The sequence below is a fragment of the Chionomys nivalis genome, chromosome 13, assembly GCF_950005125.1.
Source record: "Chionomys nivalis chromosome 13, mChiNiv1.1, whole genome shotgun sequence".
NCBI classification, from domain to species: domain Eukaryota; kingdom Metazoa; phylum Chordata; class Mammalia; order Rodentia; family Cricetidae; genus Chionomys; species Chionomys nivalis.
In genome coordinates, this window is record NC_080098.1 from 35,527,023 (window position 1) to 35,552,178 (window position 25,156).

The 25,156-nt window shown below is 36.7% G+C and overlaps 1 protein-coding gene across 4 annotated transcripts in view; it reads left to right on the forward strand.

Moving 5' to 3' along the window:
- Arid4b (AT-rich interaction domain 4B) overlaps positions 1–25,156 on the forward strand; it is a 123,221-nt gene that overhangs the window by 53,086 nt on the left and 44,979 nt on the right. For all 4 annotated transcript variants that reach the window (XM_057787340.1, XM_057787339.1, XM_057787342.1 and 1 more), the window contains exons 5-12: positions 975–1,065; positions 3,597–3,676; positions 8,092–8,183; positions 13,648–13,786; positions 16,598–16,677; positions 19,515–19,591; positions 20,709–20,863; positions 23,816–23,888. In XM_057787340.1, the coding sequence (XP_057643323.1) occupies positions 975–1,065; positions 3,597–3,676; positions 8,092–8,183; positions 13,648–13,786; positions 16,598–16,677; positions 19,515–19,591; positions 20,709–20,863; positions 23,816–23,888 (787 nt within the window). The remainder of the gene's footprint in view (positions 1–974; positions 1,066–3,596; positions 3,677–8,091; positions 8,184–13,647; positions 13,787–16,597; positions 16,678–19,514; positions 19,592–20,708; positions 20,864–23,815; positions 23,889–25,156) is intronic.

Genomic DNA, 25,156 nt, shown 5'->3' on the forward strand with positions numbered 1-25,156 from the left:
AGTGCTGTGCCAAATCATTTTGCATCTAGTATTTTATTTAGTCTTGAGAACAACTCTGTAGAAGAGGAAACTGAAGAAAAGAAGTAATTTTATTCTAGTTTTACAAGCATTAATGTCAGTGCCAAGATTCAGACAGGTTCACAGCTACAGGTTGAGAAAATGTGCTGTTTGGATTGTCAGTACACAAGCTCATCCTAGACAAAGCCATTGTTCTTTGCTATCTGGTTTGCTATATTTTGGCACTGGCCCATAGGTATCTACCATCAGCATTGTTTTTTTTTTTTTTTCTAAATATTTATTATGCATACAATATTCTGTCTATATGTCTGCAGGCCAGAAGAGGGCACCAGACCTCATTACAGATGGTTGTGAGCCACCATGTGGTTGCCGGGAATTGAACTCAGGACCTTTGGAAGAGCAGGCAATGCTCTTAACCACTGAGCCATCTCTCCAGCCCCCCAGCATTGTTTAATAACCACTATAAGAACCTTGCAAGTGTAAATACCAGCATTTTTATGATAAGGTAGAAAGTACTGTAAATGCTTGTCAGCAGCGGCACAGTCTAACTCTTAAGGAGAGCTCAGGACTTTTTTGATTACCTCTGTCCACCATCAGCTTTCTTGAAAGAAAGGTGAAGGAAAGACAGTTATTTTCACAGGCAGTGCTTCTTAGCACACTGTAATGACCCCTGGGAGTTCTCAAGACCCCTTTACAGGCCTATAGGGGTAAAAGTGTTTTCTTAGTAATACTTAAATATTTACTTTATCTAGTATATGGGAATTTTCACTGTTATAGGTAGAAAAGTATTGTCAATGAAACTACAGGCATCTTCAACACAGATCAAACCAGTAACTGTTTCATTCACCGTGTATTCATTAAAAAAAAAACAACAACCAAGGTTTGGTGTTATTATTTATTGCCTTTTGGTTCATTTGTCTTTAAAAAGTTTTTTTAATACTTAAATAATATTTTAGGTGGGAGCTATTGTGGAGGTGAAGAATCTTGATGGTGCCTATCAGGAAGCTGTTATCAATAAACTGACAGATGCAAGTTGGTACACTGTAGGTAAGACAGTAATTTTCTATTAAAAATTCATTTTTAGTCATGCAAAATATATGTTGCAACAATGCAGATAAAGCCAGATTTCCTGGATTAATTTTCCTTAACTAATGTCATAAATGCTGTTATTAGTATTGGTTATCTTCTAGATCTTAAAAAAATATTTCTAAGCTGTCATATGTACATATAATTTGAAATTATTTAGTATATAGAGTGTGTTGTTGGATTTTTATCATTTTCACTTCAACACACATGTTAAAGAAACTTGTTTCTCCATCTTCATCATTTCTAAGTGCAGAGTTTAGTAGTGTTAGCTGTCCAACCTGTTGTATAACAGAGTTTCTTTTAGTGGCTAGATTTACTCTCATTTTCAGTTCTGCTAGTCTTGCTGTTACAGTAATAGATGAATGTTCATTGTGTGCATATCATCCTGATATTTTCTTGTGCATTGAGGAAGGAGTAAATAGAAGTTGAAGGGACATGTGCTTTTTAACTTCAGTGAAAACTGCCTGCCTGTCTTGAAGATAACCAATAGTATATGAATATGCTTTCCCAGTCCTTGTCAGACTGTTTCCACTAATCCTTTGAAATTTTTGTCAAGTTGAATGCGAGTGCACACCGCATTTTTATGCATGTGTGTGTGTTGTGTAGTGTATCAGAATTTGTAGCCCAGGTTGGCCTTAACTCACAAGCCTCTCAACCCAGCCTTCTAGTGCTGTGGGCCAGTGAAGTGGTCCTCTGTATAAAGACAGTCACCATCAAACCTGAACGAGAGTTAAATCCCTGTTATCCTCATGGTGGAAGGAGGGAACCAACTTGTGCAAGTTGTCCTCTGATCTGTGGCATATGCATGCAAGTCTGCACACATATACATAACTATGCTAGTTAGTTTTATGTAAACTTGGCACAGGCTAGAGTCTTTGGAGAGGAGGGGGTTTCAACTAAGAAAATAATAAGACAAGCCTGTAAGGCATTTTTTACTTAGTAATTGACATGGGAGGACATGGGAGGAACCAGCCGATTATGGATGGGATAAGAAAGCAGACTGAGTAAGACAAGTGGAGCAGGTCAGTAAGTAGCATCCCTTCCATGGCCTGTGCATCAGCTCCTGCTTCCATGTTCCTGCTCTTTTTGAATTCCTGTCCTGCTTCCTTTGGTGATGGACTATTATGTATAAGTTAGAAATGTAAGCCAAACCCTTTTCTCACCAAGTTATTTTTGGTCATGGTGTTTCATCACAGTGACAGTAACCCTAATTAGGACACACAAATGCATGCTTTCACACAAATGTGATAAAAAATTTAAACTTCAGTTCTGATAATTTTATTATCACACTGTGTGTGTGTGTGGGGGGCAGACAGATAGACAGACAGAATGTGTACTATAGCGTGTGTGTAGAGGTCAGAGGACAAATGTAATTAAAATTTAAAGTTCAGATATGATAATTTTATTTGAAACTGTACAGGATATTCTAAGGAATATAGAGTTTCTTGAAGGTTTTTTTTCCCCCTCGGGGGGGGGGGTAGTTTCGAGACAGGGTTTCTCAGTAGATTTGGAGCCTGTCCTGAAACTAGCTCTTGCAGATCAGACTGTCCTTGAACTCACAGAGATCTGCCTGCCTCTGCACCCTGAGTGCTGGGATTAAAGGTGTGTGCCATTACTGCCCGACATAAATAGACATTTATTCTGTATGTTCAGCAATTTTCAAGTGGTGACACAGTTATCACAGTCAAGTAAGTTAATGCCTCCATCAGTCACAGCAAACATTGTAGGACCTTAAATCAGCAAATCATAGTTTCGTTCCCTCAAGGAACACTTGGCAGTATCTGGAAACAGTTTTGATTGTGGCATCTGGGAATGGAGTCATTCTTGGGTGGAGTTCCCTATTTTATAAGGCATAGGGTCAGGTTGTCATACAGCAGCTTGTCTGGTAAAATTTGTGTGTGGGAAGTGTTCAGATTGAGGAACCTTACTGTAATGTAGATATAGGTATTTTTTCGGGGGAGGGGACAAATGGTCTTTAAATTTGTTGAACTTCCCATATCTGAGGTAAATCTATGGTTGTCTGCCAGCAGATTTGCTTTTCTTTTCTTAACCATTTTGAGAGGGATTAATAAATATTTAAATGGTTTCCTCTTGAAATGCTGTGTGTGTGTGTGTGTGTGTGTGAGAGAGAGAGAGAGAGAGAGAGAGAGAGCGAGAGAGAGCGAGCATGTGTGCATTTTCTGTTCTATTGTGAATTGGGGTCTTTAGGTGTTGGCAGAAAGCACCTTCACTGAACCATTTCACTGGCATAAAACACACACACACACACAGGCCTAAGACATACATATTTAAGATGTGTTTTGCTAGAAACAATAAACTACTCTAATAACTATAATTAAAATCATTTGTTAGAAAATATGAAATGTGAACTGAATTCCAAATGTAATTCTTAAAAATGAGACTATTTGCATTCAGGAAATTGAATGATTTCTGACTCTTGTTAATCTTAAAAAGGTTTCTCAGTTTGCTCCCATTTTTACTTCCTCACACAGTTTTTGATGATGGAGATGAAAAGACACTGAGACGATCTTCATTGTGCTTGAAAGGAGAGAGGCATTTTGCTGAAAGTGAAGTAAGTGATTGTAGTGAATGTGTATATCTACGGGTTCTCTCTCCCCCTCTCTCAGGGTTTTCTTCCTTCCTCCCTCCCTTCCTCTGCCCCCCTTTTTTCTTTTTCCTTCGAGACATGGTCTAACTATGTAGCTATGGCCGACGTGACACTCTATGCAGATCAGGCTGGCCTCAGACTCACAGAGATCCACTTGCCTTTGCCTCCTGAGCACTGGGATCAAAGCTCTCCACTAGAGCTGGCTTGACGTATTTTGTATGGAGGGAGTAAAGTTCTGCTTTTTCAATTCAATGAACAAACCTGTTAATCAGGAAATTCCTGAGTACTTAAGTGCCATTATGATGTGATCTGTGAACTATATTGAAAGTCCTGAGTTCAGACACCAAATTTTGTCTTCTTTATTGTTTAAAGCATTTCAGTACTTTTCCATGAAGAAAATAATAGGCTTGTTTAATCACCTTGAGGCTAGCCCGCCCTCCCTCCCTCCCTCCCTCCCTCCCTCCCTCCCTCCCTCCCTCCCTCCCTCCCTCCCTCCCTCCCTCCCTCCCTCCCTCCCTCCCTCCCTCCCTCCCTCCCTTCCTTTGTTTTAAATAGAGATTTCCCAGGCTGGCCTTGAACTCATGATTTTCTTGGTTCTGTATCCTGGGTGCTGGGACTATAGTCATCGTACCACTATGCCTGACTTTCTATATAGCTTTATGTAATTCATAAATAATTGTGAGAAAGAAGTGTCTGATTTATTATCCCACTCAGGTTGTGTAAGAGTTTAAAGACTTCTTAAGAATTAATAAAAATACTTAAAAAAGAAGAGTTTATTGCTATAAAGATGACAAGCAGTCAGAAACTACTTCATATTAACATTGCTATAACTTTCTCTGACTTCCCTTTCTGAAGTCACCCTCTTTATCCTTTTACATTGCGTTCTCTTTTTTCATAATGTTAATCATTTACTGACATTTAATTGTATATTTTATTTGTTTTTGAGGTTTGCCTTCTTAGGTAGCATGTATCAAAAGAACAGGTGATTTGTCTTCTTTGCTGCTTTGATCATAGTTCCTGCTATAGTGCCCAGCACAGGAAGGGAGCTGAGCACTCGTTAGTCAGATTTCGGAATGAAGTACATTCATCTACCAGAGGCTTTGCTAAGTGACTTATGCACATTGTTACAGGCTCTGTGTTATTTGTGATTACTGCTGTTAATTACCCCTAATTAGTTGTCTGTAGGAGACTGATAGACAGAACCAGTCAGACTAGTGCTTTCTAGCACCAAAGTCAGTTCTCTACTTAAAAGCTGGGCCAGGGATCTGAACTCGGAAGCCCGAGTCAGCATCATAAAGTAACATGATATGCTTGGTCCAGTTCATTCTGTTAAAAGCGGCTGATAGTGTGATTGAACTGTCATACCTTTGTCCTCTTCGTTTAGAAGAGTGCTTGTTATGGGACACTTAAGTATTACTTACTTGTATATTAGACCATGTTTTGTATTGAAAATACTTAAGCTCCCCTCAACAATTGAATCACCATTTATATTTTAAATTTCTCAGAGTCTATCACTCCCTGTACTTTTATAGTGCTTGATGTTTCCAAACTGTGGCTTGTACTGTTTTGATTCCTTTTTAGTCCAGATCCTCTCCATTTGCTGGAATCTTCTCTTAAGGCCACCAGAAATGCTTTCTGCTGTGTAATATCTTCCATGGATGTTGCAAGGAGAGAGCTGCTTGTTGGTTCCTGGCTGCCCAACTAGCTTAGACCCGAAATAATCACACAGAAACTCTATTAACTAAGTCACTGCTTGACCCATTAGCTCTAGCTTCTTATTGGCTAACTCTTATATATTAATTTAACCCATTTCTATTAATCTGTATATCACCACGAGGTTGTGGCCTACCAGCAAAGTTTCAGCATGGCAGCTCCATGGCGTCTCCTAACTCTGCCCTTTTTTTCCCAGTATTCAGCCTAGCTTTCCCTGTCTATCTAAGTTCTGCCTTGCTATAGGTCCAAAGCAGTTTCTGTATTCATTAATGGTAATCACAGCACACAGGGAACTCCCACATCACATAGGCTTTTTGTCCAAATTATGTCAACTCATTCTTTATCTTTTTGCATCTTGCTGGAATATTCTGGCTATGTGATCTTTTTGTTACGTACTTCTCCTATATAAAATTTAAAATGCTTTAGAGGGATAGCCACATTTTCCCCAGCAGTGTTTTCTATACAAGAGTCTTCAGTGAATATTGGATTGTATTTGAAGGAGAGTTTTTTTCCCTGTTCTTTGAGACAAGGTCTCTTCAATGCAGCACTTACTGACTTTGAACTTGCTAATTAGTCAAGGTTGACCTTGAAATTTTGATCTTCCTGCCTTGTCTCCTCAAAGCCTCTTCAATGTGCTAGAATTATAGGTATGTGCCATCACAATTTGGCTTAGCTTTACAGGTTTATTTTGTTGACCTTTTGAAGCTGTTCCCTTTGTAGCCCCGGAATGTATTGACCTGTGGCATGAACCTCTTATCTTTTTCCCAAGTGCTGGGATTACAGCCTTGCATCATCATACCCAGCTTTTGAAGGTTACATATAACAAGTCAGACTAATTTGGGGCAAGTGACATCATGAAATTCTCTTTCTTCATTTATGAGTTTTATATGTAAATATTCACTTAGAACACATATCCGGTTACTGATAATAAGTAAATACGGGATCTTAAAACCCTGACTTTTCACCTGATGAAGGCTTGGTGTAAAGAAATATCTAATATAATAGTTTTTCTCTTATCAGAAAAATTTAAGCCAGGTGATAGAGGCACACACAGTTAATCCCAGTACTTGGGAGGTAAAAGCAGGTTGAGTTCAAGGCCAGTATGGTCTACAGAGTAAGTTCTAGGACAGCCAGTGCTCAAAGAAACCCTGTCTCGAAATAAGTTAAACTAAAAAGAGAATTTGAAGCTGGATTCATAAGGCAGGTATAACCTGAAATAGTTGAACAGGAGATATGCCTTCAAGGAGTATGTTTTCTCTGTGTCTGTGCAGATAGACATTTTGATTGATGTTTTGCTGAAGGAAAGTTAGAATAAATAGGGGTGTAATGCATTAACTCCTTTCCCTGTGCCAGTGCTGTGCTAAGGACACTGATGGAGCTGTGTGGACATGGGTGTCTACTTGAGTAGCTTACCCTCTACTAGAGGGGAAAAATATATTAGTTAAGCAGTGAGAAATATTTTCTAATGTTACTATATTAAAGCTTGATAAGGAGAGTATATAGAAGGGAATACAAGCTATATCTGTGTATTCCTTTCCCTTTATTTGGTTTCTCTTGGAGGGTGCTCAGTATCAAACTTAAGTCTTTGTGCATGATCGACAAGTGCTCTGCCCTGTCACAGACACCTTTTATAACACTCTAATATGTGACTTTAAGAAATCTTACCTTAAATAGCTCCTCAGCCTTACTTCTCTCCTGACAGTTTTCCCAGGAACCCATCATTTCTCCAGCACTCAGTTAACTATCTTCTAACAAACAAACATTCTATTGGTGGGAAAGGGAGGAATAAAAGCGTCGGTGTGCAAGTGTGTGCGTGCGCTTGCTCACAATCTCGTGTACAATCTTGTGAAAGGAAAATAGACATATCCTCAATACTGACCATCTAAGGGTCATTAATTAGGATAGCGTCCTTAGATTTTTAGATATACTTTTCAGGAAATAAAGGCTGAAAAATGGACAAGAGAAGCTCATGAAAAGTAGTACATTCTGGTGAGATGTGTTATTAATATTAAGGAAGGAATACTCATTTTCATAACAGCAATTATGTTCTGTGACGTAGATTAAAAAGGAAAACAAGAAATTAAATATTCAAAGTTATTTTTAAACATTTTTGTTAGAAAAGATTTATTATAGAAAACATTTGACAAGTTATAATATTTCTTCTTTGGAGCCTCCTTTCAAGCTACTGGTGCTTATCTTTCTTGATGATTAGTTTAGTTACATATTAAATTTTTTTTAATGGATTCTGATTTGCTAAGGGCAAAGAAAAATTTTGTGCTATGGTTGGCCTTATCCTAGGAATGAACCATTATAAGTAGGAGTCTTCCTTCATATGTGTGTTTTGAGTAAGCTATTGGTTATTTTCTATTTTAATGATTTTTTTGGGGGGGGTGTGTGGCCTTCTAATAGCTAATGAGTCTTCTATACAGGCAACCAGGGCTTTTTTCCACCTCTTCTTCCTCTCTCCAAGTATTGACTCATTCATCTTTATTATAATATCTTTAAAGCTAGGATTTTCTTTCATGAAGAAAGATGTATCCTACCCTTCTTTGAGTGAAAAAAATTTTATTTTAAAACATGAGTATTTCACTGGTTTGATTTAAAATGAAAAAAATAAACCACTTGCAAAGTAATAACTTTTGATGGGTTTGTGTTCTCACCCACAGACACTAGACCAGCTCCCACTCACCAACCCTGAGCATTTTGGCACTCCAGTCATAGGAAAGAAAACAAATAGAGGAAGAAGATCTAATCATATGTAAGTCAATTTTTATAACTGTTAGTGAATTTGAACTCATTTCTCTTTCTAGTATTGTCTTAATAGTTATGATTTTTAAATTGTAATTTGCAAAAAAATGCTGATGAGATCTTCTGGTGATGTCAGTTCTAATAGCGATTCACACCCCTCATCATGGACCTGAGCTCCATGCATGCCCTCCAGCCTTAACAGCTGGGTTTGACTCCAGGTATTTCTTCATATATCTTGATGCTGCTTTTGGAGTGAAACTAGTCAGTTGTCCCCATCAGCTCATTTGCTGGTTTTCATGCTTTTCACCACGGTGTTTTCCCCGTTCCCTATCACTGTTCTGCTTACTCTGTCACCATTTTGTCTCCTGCTTTTTACTTTGAAACCAAACATGATTTTTCTTTTATGAATCTCCTAAATTCTTTGTATTTATCAAATGTCATCGATAAAAAATTTCATCTCCTATTTTTGTAGTGGTGGTTTTCTTTATTAGTACCTATGAAACAAATATCTTAAAGAGTTGGAAACAACTTCTATGAAGCAAGAAACAAGTTGGAGTGCATGGGACAACAATATAATTTTAAAATTTATTCTCTCAGAAATTTCCTTTAAAAAATTAATGATTTGCTGGTCTGCAAGAGCTAGTTCCAGGACAGGCTTCAAAGCCACAGAGAAACCCTGTCTTGAAAAAAACCAAAAAAACCCAAATAATAATAATAATGATTTGGACTAAAAAATTACAAAATAAAAATATAATCTGAAACTATTGTTAAACAACTATAAACAAATACTATGTTGAATTATTAAAAACCTTAGGTGAATGCTTTCAGTATATAAAGTCAGATATTAAATCTTGATTATTTCTGAACCCTTAAGATGGAAGGTGGGTAAATACACTCATATTATTTAATTTCAACCTTACTTCTGAAGATAGATAGGTATCTGGAGAGATGGCTCATCAGTTAAGAACTATTGTTTCCCTTTCAGAGGACCAGAGTTTAGTTCCAGTACTCACATTGGGCAGCTACTGTAACTTCAGCTCCAGGGGATTCAATGACTTGGCTTCCATGGTTGTCTTCCCTTACTGCTGTACACACATGGATACTTAACACACACACACATATGTAAATAAACAAATTAATAAAATTTGAGATTAAGGAAATTATTTTAAGACACAGGAAGGAGAACTGGGGCTTGAGCTCACCTTTGTCCCACAGGCTTTTCTTGTTCAACTGAAAAATTTGATTTTGCTTAGCTAGAGTACTTCAGTTACTTTCCAAATTAATTTTAAATGTAAATAAACTCTCATTTGAGGAGTGAAATTAGAAGACCACTAATCACTGCCTTGAAAAAATATTTATTGCTACCTGTTTTCCTATCTTACTGTAATTTGATTTATGCATTTATTCTCTGAATCTCTAAAAATGTTTTCTTTAGTTGCCAGAAAATTTGTCTTGTTACTTTGCTGGTGAATTGATTATTTTTTAGTATACTTGAGTTACAGCTTTTTTTTTTTAATTCTTCTCTGTATGACATTTTAAAAATTGGATATTTCAAACAGAGGAAAATAAACTGAAAATAAATGTTAGGTCTGATGCAGCAGCACATGCCCTTAAAACCACCACCTGGGAGGCAGAGGCATGTGGATCTCTAAGTTCTAGATCAGCCCAGGCTACATAGTAACACTGTGCCTTAAAAAAAAAAAAAAAAAGAAAAAATATGGTGGTATTAGTAAGAATGACCTTCATTGTGAATATTATTTGTAATTCTGATGTGCTGTCTTTGAATTTTGAAAGGATTATTACATTGCCACAAAGTATTCATTGAAGCATGTGAATTGTGGAATGTTTTAATAGCTTTGAAAATTAATAGTTAATGTTTTATCATTGATCATTAGTCTTCCCATAATTTTTTAGAGCATATTCATGTTTTAATAACTAACTGGTGATACCAGAGTGGTGAGTATGAAACATCAGATAATCTCATAAGTGGTGATTGTAGTTGTCTAGCTAGCTCAGTGTGAGCATAGAGCCTGATGGCCTGAATTTGTATGTCCCGCCACTTGCTGCTGTGTGACTTTAGCAGGTTAATCTTCTCATGCTGTGCTTCAGTTTTTATCTGTAAAATCAGGGTCATAGTATAAACTCTCTTAGAATTTTGAAAACTAAATTAATTTATATTATAAATTAATGTATGCATGTGCACACACACATACACACACCGTTTATATATGAAGTGTTTTAGATTTGGGCATTCAGGTTTGAGGCTATTTGGATAGACTTTACTGAGCATTCCCAGTGCAAAGCCTAGAATGCATGGACTAAATAGAATTACCATGTACTTACATGTAAACATATCAGGATCAAATGTCAGTATGTAAAGAAATCTCCCCCCTGGTTGTCCTGAATGTTCTGGAACTCACAGAGATACACCGCCCTCTACCTGCGATTTAAGGTACTCATCACCACCATTCAGCTAAGAATATTTTTTTTTTAATTTTGAAAATTGCAGTAAAATTTCAGTATTTTTTTCATTTTACAGATCTCACAGAAATGAAAGAATAAATTCAAAATAGGTTTAATATGGAATAGCACATAGATTTGATCTATTAAGATGGCTAAAAGATCTATTAGAAAGTCTTTAATGTTAAAGAAAAAACAGTTCTACATTGAACATAAGAATGAATTTTGTAGGTGCTGCTTCTTATTAACTAGTAAACTTGTTAAATCAGTAGTTTTTCTCTTAAGAATCTCAGCATGCAATGAGAGATGGGCTTTGGGATTGTGTTAGGCATGTGTGACATTTGAAAACTGGGGGTTTTGAGATGAAGCCCACCCCTGTTTGTTACTGGTTTTACCAGCTGTTGCTCACCTCTCACTGTTGTGGTTGGTTGGCTTCACTGCTGAGGTTTCTGACAGTTCTTGCTTAGTGTTTTCTGCCTTAGTTTATGAGCATCGTAGACAAATATCACAGTTTGAAATTTTCATCTCTTTACCTACATTTCCTCAGAGTTCATTCTCCTGTTTCTTATCTCTACAACAAATTTTTGGACCTAGATCTTAAGGGAGTTCTTGTGACCTTCATTTTTTTTTTCAATTACTCTATTGAAAAAGGTCTTCATTGTAGTTGTAACAATGGTCATTTCAAATATATTGTTAGCCAGGCATGATATGGCGGTCACTTGTCATCCTAGCTCTTGGGAGGCTGAAGCAGATAGATAGCAAAATTTGCAACCAACCTGGAATATATAATGAGACCTTGCTACAAACAACCAAAATAAGCAGTGTCTTTTTGTACAAATGTAAGGTTATATTTCTCTAGGTTTCTCAGGGCTTCATTGTCCCAGTATTGTAGAACTACCTTTGTTTTTTCTTTCAGCAACTTTAAATCCACACACCAGCTAATCTGCCACCATTTATTCTGAAATTGACTGTTTTGATATCTTCCCCTTAATTTAACGCCTACCTTTAGTTGATCCTAATTAAGTTCAAGATGACCTTGTAATTATTTAACAATAACTTAGTTGTTACTGTTCTTACTGTGTAACTGAACTGAGTTTTATCCTTACTATGTACCTATTCTGGACAGAGGTTTTATTCTGCCTAAAAAAATGCAATGTTTAGAATTATAGACTGTTTCCATACTTTTCTCCTCTAGTTTTGCTACTGTTTTTCTTTTTAATAACCTGTTTAAAGTCTGTTTAACTGGTAGAATAAGAAGACAAGCTTCTGCTGTCACTTCCCATCAGAGGATGAATAAAGCCTAACAAAATTTGCGATGATTTTTTTTTCCTAATAAAGGTTATTTATGAGTGTAAGTTTTACCCAATGACAGTGCTAACAGTTTTCTGGAAAATGAATGTCTTAATTAGATAGTTACAGATCTGTGACTTTAGTTTGCATATTATAAACCTTTTACAAATTTATTAGTTACAGTTTTAAGTGTGTTCACAAGATTGTGCCACAGTTGCTAACTTTGCTGCTGTCTGATTTCAAAAGATATTTTTAGTATTTTATGTACCTTTTTTAAAAATAAAGATCGGATTATATTTTCTTTTCTATTTTTTTAAATAACTAAATGTGGAGGTTGGGATTGAATCCAGGGCTTTTGGATATGCTAAGGCAAGTGGTCTATCTCTGATTCCTGTTAATAGTTTAATTTTTGGCAAAAATCGGAAAAAATGTATCTTTTATGATTGCTTTTGTTCATATACCCAGTGGTTTTGACTTTAAGAACTTACACATTACTAATTTTTTACTAAAATTAATCTTTTTAAAGTCTACCATACATGAAGTATGAAATTGGTCCTGACTTGTTTGAAATTATAATGAATTGTTGAAACTAGATTTGTATTTGAGCTATTAGTTGTTAGAAATCTTTTTTTTTAAGTATTGTGGATTTTTTTGTTACGATACTCAATCTAAAGTATCTTCGTTTTCTTTGTCTTTTCCTCCTTTTTATAGAATTATATTCAACTTTTCTTCTAATGTCAAGGGAGTACAGTACCTGATTTCAGATATTTTCTCTTTGATAGTTAACATCTTTCTAATGTAGTAGCCCAGTGCAGTTCCTGTGAGATATTTTACAGCAACACAAAAGAATTAAGTGTGTATTTTGTGTGCTGAACTGGGCTCATCTGTTAAGCATTGCTATGGTAGTATCTTAACTAGATTGTCTCCTTGCCCCTCACTGAGACTTCCAGTTAAAAAGAAAATCTGCCTTTTTGTTTTAGATTTTATTTTATGAGTACGGGTGTTTGACTTATGCGTGTGTGCGTGAGTGTGTGTGTATATATGTATGTGTATATATACACATACATACATACATTTTTGTGCACTATGTATATGCATTGTCCCCGGAGGTGGTATTGGTTCCCATGGAACTGGGATTAGAGAGGCTTGTAAGTGTTGAGAATCTAACCTGTTCCTCTGGAAGCATGGCCAGTATTCTTAACCCCTGCCTTCTCCCTTTTTAAGTTTTCTCAGTATTGGGAATGCCAAAAGACTATCTTTTTGAACATTTGCAATTTGACTCTGGGATCTCCTATCTTGTAATATAATACTGAGATGTGTAGTATGGGTCTTCAACTTGAGGATTTGTGAACTGGTTGTTCTATTCTGGTTTTCTGCTTAATCTTTGTTTTTTTGGGACAAGTCTTGCTACGAAACTCAGGCTACCTTAAACTTCAGCTCTCCCTCCTTGTCTTCCTGACAGTTAGAATTATAGGTGTGCCTATGCCTCCCTTTTCCCTTATTTTTTTTCAAAATAGTAAAGCCAAATGATTATGGGGATATGATGTACTGTTTTTTAAAGATAAGCTTGCTGTTACTGTTTAGAGAATGATTTGAAATCTCAAAGAGTTAATTTTTAGCTTTTGGGGAATGTTGGGAAGTTCTGAAATAGCCTGCCAACTATTGGTTTATATATCTTCATGAAGATAAATGAGAATGTCTTATTTTTTTCCCTCTTTCTCTAGACCAGAGGAGGAATCTTCCTCCTCATCCAGTGACGACGACGATGATGATAGGAAACAGACTGATGAGCTACTAGGCAAAGTTGTTTGTGTAGATTATGTTAGTTTGGATAAAAAGAAAGCTCTATGGTTTCCTGCACTGGTGAGTATTTGAGTATGAAAGGTTTTACTTTTTTTTTTTTTTTAAAAAATATGTGTTTGGGGGCAGCTGCAGAGATGGCTCTGCAGTTAAGAGTAGTGGGTCTTCTCAATACTGAGTGTAATCATCAGAACACACACAGTGGTTCACAACCATATAGTGGGATCTAATGCCCTTTTCTAGCATGCTGACTCTGTATTCAGTTAGAGCGCTTATACACATAAACATACATAAAATTTATTCTTATTTTATGCGTATGAATATTTGCTTTTATGTATGTATATCTACCATTGAAGACCAGAAGAGGGTGCTGGGTCCCTTGAAATCAGAATCAGAGCTGCCAAGTGGCTGCTGGAAATTGAACTTGGGTCCTGTGCAGGAGCAACAAGTTCTCTTTCCCACTAAGCCACCTTACTGTTGAGGCATTCACTTCCCTCCTCCATTTTTAAAACAAGGTTTCATGTAGTTGAGTTTGGCCTCCAGTTGTTTGTGTAATTAGGTTGACTTTAAATTCTTGACCCTTCTAAGTGCTGTTGTTACCTGTGTATACCACCCATGCCTAGCTAGATTCCCCCCCCCCCCCCCCGGGTTTCTCTGTGTAGCCTTGGCTGTCTTGGAGCTCACTTTGTAAGCCAGGCTGGCCTTGAACTCAGAGATCTGCCTGCTTCTGCCTTCTGAGTGCTGGGATTAAAGGCAGGTGCCACAACTACCCAGCCATTCCTGGCTTTATGTAATTGCTAGGATCCTAGTTTATGTCCTAATGCTTATATGACAAATACTTGATCCATCTCCCAGCCTGAGAATTTTTGAAATTTCTTTCTTTCTTCCTTTTTTTTTTAAAGTTAAATTTAAATCATTTTATGTGTCTGTGTTTCTGTTTGAATCTATACCATGAGTATAAGGGTACCCATGAAGTTAGTTAACATTGGTTACAAGTGGATGTGAGTCACATGATATGGGTATTAGGAGTGAAACTTTGGTCTGCTGGAAGAGCATGAAGTAATCTTAACTGAGGCACCTCTCTAGCCTGTCTTTTGTGACTTCTTGAGATAAGATTTTTTTCTCTATGTATTTAGGCAGATTTTGAACTAAAGAACTTCCTGCCTTAAGCCTCCCATGTGCTGGAATCACTAGGCTGAGTCACGATACCTGGTGAAAGTGTAGTTTTTACCCTTTTTTGGACAAGATAATTAGCTTCATTTAATCTTAGTTGAAGCTAAGAAATAAGTGATGTACATTTCCTTTTTAAAGTAAGGAAATCTCAAGTTTGGTGGTGTCATGGTCCTCCTTTTCATTCTTTATTAAGTTCTCTTAATTAATTATAGTGTTGTGATTCAAAGTTTGTAAAATGTGACTGTTCTCTTTAGTTGGTACCAGGAAATAACATGTGATGACCATATGAATGTATGTGTATTTGCAAAATCTATAGATCATGGAAAACTGAGGTTCATGGGCTGCAAGTTTCAGAATCCTAATACATGTTTTTTAATTTTTTTTTTTTTTTAATTTTCAGATAGGTCTTAGACAAGACTGGCCTCAAACTTGATGTTGTAGTTGAGGGCAGCCTTGAACTACTGATATTCCTGCCTCTGCCTCCTGAAGTGTCGCCACCACACTTGGCATGTTAACACCTTGGTTCCCAAATTTTCTTAACTTGGCTGAGTACCAGACTTGTGTATTTGTTAGTCACCTTGAAGCTTGAGTCCCAAAGTTTTTTCCCCTTCCTCTTGTCTCCTTCAGTGGCTTTCCTTTTGTATGCCATTTTTTTTTTTTTTTTTTTTTTTTTTTTTGGTTTTTCGAGACAGGGTTTCTCTGTGGTTTTGGAGCCTGTCCTGGAACTAGCTCTTGTAGACCAGGCTGGTCTCGAACTCACAGAGATCCGCCTGCCTCTGCCTCCCAAGTGCTGGGATTAAAGGCGTGCGCCACCACGCCCGGCTTTTATGCCATTTGTAAAAGACAAAAACTCTCACCTTTCTGCTTTTGGTGCTCTCGTTCATCCCTTTAATTTTCTGTTGCTGTTACTTGACATGCAAGCCACTACTCACCTAGGTAATTGCAGTAGTTGTAGCTTTCAGCCGTTACCCTTATGTGGGCTATTTTCTTCATCGGAAGACATTTTTTTTTAATACATTGTCTGTCTGTCAGTCCGTCCGTCCACCCACCCGCCCACCTACCTACCTGTCTACCTACCTATCAATCTAATCTAATCTATTTTGGGGGTGTGTTTATGTGAGCACGTACCTGTGGAGGTCAGAGGACAATTTGTGAAAATTAGCTCTCTCCTACAGTGCTAGTTCCCGGTAATTTAACCCAGATTGTCAGGCTTGACAGCAGGAGCTGTCTCACTGAGCCATCTCACTGGCCCAATAATTTATTATTTATTTTAATTTTTAAATTGCACTTATTCCTTGGGGGATTTGCCATGGCCGTACCTACATTGTGCATGTGGAGGTCAGAAGACAGCTTGTTGGAGTTAGTTTTCTCCTAACACTGTGTAGGTTCTCAGGATTGAACTCATGGACCACCCTGGCCTGGAACTCAAGAGACCTACCTGCCTCTGTTCCTGGTGCTAGGATTAAAGATGTGTGTCCCTTTGCCGAGATATACTTTTGTGTTAGATCATTCTCTAAATTTTTAGTTTTTCTTAAAGACTTAACATACAGTACTGTAAATGAGACTCTGAGAACGCTGGACCCTTGTTCTCTCTTCAGCCACATAGTGTTGTCCTACCCCTTCAGAAACATTTAGCTAGCAGGCATGGAAATAACTGAAAATATACTTTCACTTACGATAGTTCTACACTTTCTTTTAAAGGTGGTTTGTCCTGACTGTAGTGATGAGATTGCTGTGAAAAAAGACAATATTCTTGTTCGATCTTTCAAAGATGGCAAATTGTAAGTATTGGTCATGTGATTTTTAGAAATTTATCCCGCATAAGCCAAGTTTTTCTAATTAAAGTGGTAAATGATGTGAGGTTAGTTATTTCTTTTGACCTTAGGTCTTTAATTTTTGAAGAGGTATATTTCAGAGAGAATGGCTTTCACACTCTCTGGAAGTCTTACTGTGTCTTTCTTTACTCATTAGGTCTGCTATTATAGACTCTTAGCAGTATTTTTATCATCTATAACTGGTGGCTCATTTAGACAGATTTGATGTTTAATGGAACTAATGATCTACTAATATACTATATTTTTTGGTGTTATTTATTTACTTATGATGGGGGAGGGTGTTAGTGTTCTAGTGTACATGTAGAAGTCGGAAGACATCTTGTAGGAGTTGTTTCTTCTTCACACGGGTTATGGGGACTCAGCTGAGCTGTTAGGTAGCTGTTAGATATTCAAGTATCTACCTACTGGGCTGTGTATCTACCACTGGGTCCTAAGGTTTGTTCTTGATTATTTAATATTCCTTATTTCTAAATAAGATCTATTGCAGTGTCTCTCAACCTTTGTGTTGTGACCCCTTTGGGGGTCGAATGACCCTTTTGCAGGGATTGCCTAGGACCATCAGAAAATAAAATTACAGTTGTGAAGTAGCAATGAAAATAATTTTATGACCAGGGGTCACAGCAACTTGAGGAACTGTATTAAAGGTCACAACATTAGGAAGATTGAGAACCACTGATATGTTGGCTAATGCATGACTTCTACAATGATCTAAGAATTTTAATTGATTTTTTAAATATGCATTTTATATTGCAAGAAAGTAGTCTTTCTTGGAGGTTTTTTTTTTTAGAAAAGAGTTCTAAAGTCACAAAACCTTTGTCTCTCTTTTCCTCCCTTTCGTCCCCAGCCTGTTCTCTCATGGGTTCAGTATCATAGCCTTTCAGCCGTCTAGTACCATGCTACCATGCCCAGCTGAAGCCAAGTAATTCTCTCCTGAGCCTCACTAGGTGTCAATATTTTTAAGGAACCACTTCTTGAGATTTAGTGTTTATGTTTTCAAGTTCTGAGAAGTAAATTTGAAAATAAGCTACGAAAACAACTTTAGCAAAGTTGAGATAATCAGATAAATTTCAGCACCAAAATTTGAGTACTTGTTTCTTATTAAGGAATAAATTACATTTGGGAGTAGAGAGATGGGGAAATGGTAGTTAAAGGACATAAGATGTCAGGTTCATGCTTCCTAGTCTTACATAGACTGTGACAGTTGTAGTTCTTGACACCTTCTTACATACTTGGAATTCTCACGCCTCACTCGTTTCCTAAAAAGGGAACCGTGTAAAGTAATAGATGTGTTAATTATTGAGATGTGGCAATCATTTCTTAAAGTACGTGTGTGTCAAATTATCATGTTGTATGCTTTAAATATATAGTTTCATTTGTTAGTTATACTTGGCTAAAACTACAAAAGGTCATGTTTAGGTATTTAATAATATGCTTTTATTAAAGTGTTTTAAAGATTGATAATGACAGTTGAAGTGTATATTGTGTGGAGGTGGGATGGAGGAACAGGGATGCAGATGAAACAGTGGCGGAGGTTCTGACTGCTGTGATGCCATATTGAGGTGTCTGAGACTGATTTGCATAATTCTTAATCCATTTTTATGTGTATCTGAAAATTTTTAATGAAAGATATAAATTTAATTTTACATGTATGGATGTTTTCCCTACATGTATGTCTGTATACACATTTGTGTTTCTTTTTCCCTTGGTGGCTAGAAGAGGATGTCAGATCCCCTGGAACTAGAGTTGCAGACAATAGTGAGCCTCCTTATCGGTGCTAGGGATCAAATTCCAGTCTTTTTGAAAAACAGCTGGAGCTCTTAACCCCTGAGCCTTCTTTCTAGCCACAAAAAGTTTTAAAGAGATGGAACACTGAAAATTGTATTTGGAATGACATTTGGGCTTTTTTTGGGGAGGGGGGTTGGTTATTAGTGCAACTCAAATATATAGAAGTCAAATTTTAGTTTATTTAAATTAGAGAGTAAATGATATTTATCATTTAACATGTTACATTTTTTTACATAACTCTCCTTAGGATTGAAGCGTTCCATAAGAAGCCTAACTTTATTTTAGAAGTTAATTTGTCATTCTGAAATAGTTCTTGAGACATTGTTGAGATACCTCCATAGCAAACAAAAACTAGAGAAAGTTGTTTTATTAACAGGCATATTTTCTTCCTCTCTTAAACTAATCTCATTATTATCCCAAGATAATGACAAGTTTTACTGTTGACTCTTCCTCATTTAATTTATGTGTTATGCCATCCAAATGCTTGTTTTCATTATTACATTAGAGGTTCAGCTAGACAATTATTTGAAACCTTTTCTTCTGGTTCTGGAATTTGAACCCAGGTGTAAATGAAACAAATCTATTCATTCATTCATCTATTTATTTATTTATTTATTTATTCATTCATTCATTCATTCATTCATTCATTTATTATGTATACAATATTCTATCTGTGTGTATGTCTGCAGGCCAGAAGAGGGCACCAGACCTCATTTCAGATGGTTGTAAGCCATCATGTGGTTGCTGGGAATTGAACTCAGGACCTTTGGAAGAGCAGGCAATGCTCTTAACCACTGAGCCATCTCTCCAGCCCCAATGAAACAAATATTAATGCAGGATCGTTCCATAGACAGTGTGTGATTTGGGACTTATATAGTACTATGTACAGTTGTTTTTATTACTCATAATAGTGTTCTCATTTTTTTGATATTTGTCTATGATTTGATGACTCCTGTCTTAATCTCTCATTTTCTCATCTTTATGATTGAATAATGCAGTACTTCAGTTCCAAGAAAAGATGTCCATGAAATTACTAGTGACACTGCACCAAAACCTGATGCTGTATTAAAACAAGGTAAGGAAATAATCTTGAAAAGATTATAAATAATTTAAAACCTGTTTAATTGTATTATAAATTAATCTTTTTTAAAATATTTAAATTTTTTTTTCTTTTTTCTAAGATAGGGTTTTTCTCTGTAACAGTCCTGGCTGTACTGGAACTCACTCTGTAGACCAGGCTGGCTTCAAACTCAATGAGAACCACCTGCCTCTGTCGCCCAAGTGCTGGGATTAAAGTCATGCGCCACCACTGCCTGACATAAGTTAATTTTCTTGATTTTAAGTTTTCTTTTACTTTATTAACATATTTTTCAGTAGATTTATGTTTTGAAAACTCATGCTTCTTGTTTTTTTTTTTTTGTAAAAGTTCTTATTAAGGTAATAATCAGGAACATTAGTTAAAAAACATTAGCTATTTTAATAATGTGAATTTTGCCTAGTAAATTCACTATTGGTTTATAGGAATGACAAAATTAGAATCTGAATAATTTTGATTTGTTAACTCTGCTAACATATATTCCTAGTCAAGGCTCTAATGGTAAGATTGTGATTGCTTTTATTGTTTCTTTTATACCATTGTAAATTACTATTTCCACATTTCCTTACCTATCAAGGGTTGATAGACTTACTTAAAAATTCGAACAAATTATGATTTATAATTAATACCATATAGTATAAAAAGAGACTAATTGTTTTTAGCCAATTTTAGTTTAAGCTTAAGTTTGGTTCTGTTAGAGTTGCAGAGATCATTTCTGGTTAGATTTTGTGCATGTGGTAACATGTGGTAATGTTAGTAATTGTTGAATAAAACATCGTCGCTTATCTATTTTAAAATTGTTTTTAGTACATAAACTTAATATCTGTTTAAAAGAAGAAAATTCCTTGTTTCCTCTTGTATTTGTTTGAATCCGAGAATCCTTCCAGTTGACTTGCCTAGTTTTAAAGTGGGTCTCCTGTGTATAAGATCAAAAGGATTGAGTGGCTTCATAAGACAGCTTTTAGTACAGAGCCAGGAATCTAGCACACATTTGGCAGATGTCAGTGCTGGTACCACAGCTTTTATAAATAGTTAACATTTTTTAATTCAGTTGTTTTAATCTGTCTAGTTTCCTAACATTATGGTGTATTTGTAGCCTTTGATCAGGCGCTTGAGTTTCACAAAAGTAGAACTATTCCTGCTAACTGGAAGACTGAGTTGAAAGAAGATAGCTCCAGCAGCGAAGCTGAGGAAGAGGAGGAGGAGGAAGATGATGAAAAAGAGAAAGAAGATAATAGCAGTGAAGAAGAGGTAAATTAAAAATTTGATATTTTGATGCCTTTTAAAATGTTAAGTAATGTTTTGCTGTTAGGAATCTTTTCATCATAAAATTTTGCTTTATCAAGTTGTTTGCTTCTTACCTGAAAACAGAAATGTAGGCTTAGGGGATTCAGAGTAGTGTCGTACTCTCAACCTAGGTGATTTGGGGGTGCCTTTACTTTATAAGATTACTAAAGTACCACCTAGTCGTTAACATGTTTTGCACTGTCATGTCTGTAGCTGCACCTCATGATAGGTGTGCATCTTCATAATTCCCGAAGCACCAGGAAGTGTCCAGAATAATGTCCAGCCAACATTAAAGAAAAAGTGAAGGTTGGCGTCTTTTAGATTCACAGAATGAAAAACATTATTTAATTTCATACATATGCGTTTCCTTATACATTAATTTTGGTCATGGAGTTAAAGTTTTAGATTTTATTGTGATTTCATGTGTCCAGGTGACAGGTATTCTAACACAAAAGATTACTGAGTAAATAAATGGTGTGTAGATAACACCTACTATTTTGACCGTGAAGTGAACTGTGTTTTCTTTTTGGAAAATCATAGTAATTTTTGGTGAATATGTAATGTTTTCAATTTGGAGATTTTATCACTTAATTGAAGTACATAGTTAATGAACTAGGAGTTTTTTTGAAAGCTATATTTTAGAGTGCAGTGACAAAGGATAGCATAGATATCTTTCTCTTTCAGTCTGGCCTAGTTCTGCTCTTTATTTTCAATGTTAAAGTGAGAGCTGAGGTTGGGGTATTGTCTGTGTTCTTGCCTGCCGTGCTGGAGGGCCTGGCCTCTACCTCCAGTATTTTATAAACAATTAAAAGTCAGAATGACCAATCCCATGTTTATAATCTGTAAAGACAGTTGTTCTTTTCAAAGTATAAAATTCACGCACCAAACCGGGCAGTGGTGGCGCACGCCTTTAATCCCAGCATTCGGGAGGCAGAGGTAGGCAGATCTCTGTGAGATCGAGACCAGCCTGGTCTACAAGAGCTAGTTCCAGGACAGGCTCCAAAACCACAGAGAAACCCTGTCTCGAAAAACCAAAAAAAAAAAAAAAATCACGCACCAAGTGTAAAACTTCCATGATGGTCCAGCCTCTGCCCATCTCTTACTGTTTCTGCTCTTTCCCTGTGAGCTCTGAGCTGTAGCAGCGTCATCCTATGTCCCTTGCTGCTTCTCATTTTTACACAGTAGTATTTCTGCTCCTCCCGCTGTTTCCCATGTGTGTATGGCAGTAGTGGTGGGACTGCCTGGCAAACTTTGGTCAGTTTCCAAACTCCAAGAACATAACATTCCTCAGATTAGGAAACTTTATCTCTTCATTCTCTGAAGTACAACTTTCTTGTGTACTTTTTCCCATGTATTTTTATATGTGCTTACATACATGCATCTCTCTCTTTCTCCCCCACTCTTATTTAGGTTTATTGCCTGTTTTTCTCTTTTACTAATTTATTTGTAAGCTTCTGAAAGAGAGGTTTCCTATCTTATTAGTATTTTTATATTCTCAGCATTTATCATAGTGCATAATTTATCACAGCTGGTCAAAAAATATCAGTTATCAAACATTTTGTTGCTTGGATTTGTGTTTTACAAGTATTTTTATAACAGCTAATCTGTGTTGGGGGGTGTTGATTACTAGTCAAATGTTTTAAGTTAAATACAAACTTCATTGTTTATGGAATAGAAACAAAATTGATGATTAAGTCAAATATTTTAACATAGTAACATTTAAGAGAATATCTTAACTTTTTTCTCTATATTTGTATTTGACTGTCTTACAAAAACTTGACATGTGGACTGTTTACATTGAAGTATGGTTTATCACAAGCAAGTTAATAGTTGTCATTTATTCTTTGTCTAAGAACCAACCGAATAGTTTTTTGATATGAATGTTTTGTAGTTTTTTAAAATTTACTGTCCCTTGCTCCAAAAAGTTCTCCATAAAACAAAGGGAAAATGAACTAGAACAATGGCAGTGGGCATGTGATTTTTCCAAATTAAAAATGGTTAGCTTTTAATGGTTAGCTCCTATGACTCCATTAAAAATGGAGCTCCTATGACTGATAGAACTTTGCTTCCAGCTAGAGTAACTGCAACTGCACAGCCTGCTTACATGTGCTGAGTTATTCTCTCTGCAGTAACTCCTGACCATGTTTTGTCACAGCAGGCTCCATAGCTTTTTCTTTTATTTGATTCAGCACCTAGCATAGTGCCTACACTTACAGGTGCTTTTTGTTTGTTGAATGGATGAAAGTCAATGAATTGGTGAGTTCCTCAATCTTACGTACTGCCCTGCTCCTTGCAGGTTGCTTCAGGACCAGCTCCCTACTGCCTCAGCCCTTGGCCACAGCAGCAAGAAGCTAGTCCCTCCCTTAATTGATAATTCGGGGAACTATTTTATTACTTGAAGATTTCCCTAAGTCTGAATCTTCAGGTATTGTAGAACAAGTTTGTTCCCCACTATACTGATTATGTAAGCTTGAAGTACTATATAGTGGGGCTGCCTATAATGAAGGATATTTAGAGCAAATGGGACCTGTGCTTACTGAGTTCCTTGAGGAACAACAATGGAATCAGCTTTGATGTTAAACTCTAGCCCAGTTTTAATAGAAATGAGAGTAGGTGTTCTTGAGCCTGTGACCCTGATTTAAAGAATAGATCTCTGATAATAGTACAGTTTTGTTAGTCTTATACAAAAATTGACAGTTGGAATTCTATTGAGATACCTTTTAGGATGTGTTCTTCCATATAATGCAAAATGTCTAGACTTACTTGGTTTTGAACAGCTTAGTAAAAAATACTTTGTAAACTGCCTTTTAAATATTTAAATGAGTGTTAGTTTTTCTCTTGGCAAGAAATACTGCTTGCATTAATAAAACTCTGAATTGAGGAAAACAATATCTTTTCTTCTGTGGTTAAAATTAGGAAGAAATAGAACCATTTCCAGAGGAGAGGGAGAACTTCCTTCAGCAGCTTTATAAGTTCATGGAAGACAGAGGTGAGTGTGCCACTCTTACTGTGTAAGTTCGTGGAAATAGATTAGATGTGTGTGTCACTTACTATATAAGCTCATGGAAGATGGAGCTGAGTATATCACTTTTATTTATTTATTTATTTATTTATTTTTTGGTTTTTCGAGACAGGGTTTCTCTGTAGCTTTGGAGCCTGTCCTGGAACTCCCCTTGTAGACCAGGCTGGCCTCGAACTCACAGAGATCCGCTTGCCTCTGCCTCCCGAGTGTTGGGACTAAAGGCGTGCGCCACCACTGCCCCGCGAGTATGTCACTCTTAACTATGTGTAAGATAGAAAACAGAAGGTCACACTTGTTTGAGCATTGAGTGTTTCCTAAGACCCAGCCTCATAGACAAAGAGAATTTAACCAAGAAGAGACGCAGAAATAGAGAAAAGTATACGCTGGATGTGATAGTTCTTGTCTTTAATTCTAGCATTAGGGAGGTTAGTTCAGGAAGAGTGTAAGCTTGAGGCTAGCCTGGGCTACATAGTGAGATCCTGTCTTGAAAAGTTCCTTCCCCCTTACACAAAAAAGAAAAGAAATCTGGAAAAAACAAAACAAAACAAAAACCTAACAAAATATCCAGCTGAGTGTGGCCACTTTCTGAATATGCTTAATTTTGCAAAGAAATGTAAAGAATAGAGCTGGTGATGTGACTTAGTTGGTAGCTGTGCTTGCCTGGCCTACATGAAGCCACATAAACTGAGTGTAGTGGCAAATGCTTATAATCAGTCCTAGCACTCTCCCAGTGGAGGCAGGAATTGGAAGTTCAAGATTATCGTAGGCTGCATAGCCAATTCGAAGCTAGCCTGGGATATGTGAAACCCTTCCTTAAACCATGCTCTTCAAAAGGGAACAAGGACTAAAATTGGGCTTAATGGTAGAAACCTATAATTTCAGCTACTCGGGACTGAGCCAAAGAGGATTCAAGTTAACCTGGGCAACTTTTGGGAGACCTCATCTCAAAAGTAAAAATAAAGCCAAGGGATGGGTTAGCTGTTAAAGTGCTGCTTGCCCTGTAAGTATGAGTATATGAATTCACACCTCATTAGTGATATTTTAAAAAGCCAGGTATGGTGGCATGTCCATGGAATCCTAGTGCTGGAAAGTCAGAGACATGCCAACCAGTTTAGCCAAATAGGTGAAATCAGTGAGAGACCCTGAAAAAACAAAAATGCCTGTGGCCTCCACATACATGTACATGTACAGAAACATGAACACATATGAAAAGTAAAAAGGAGGGCTGGAGAGAT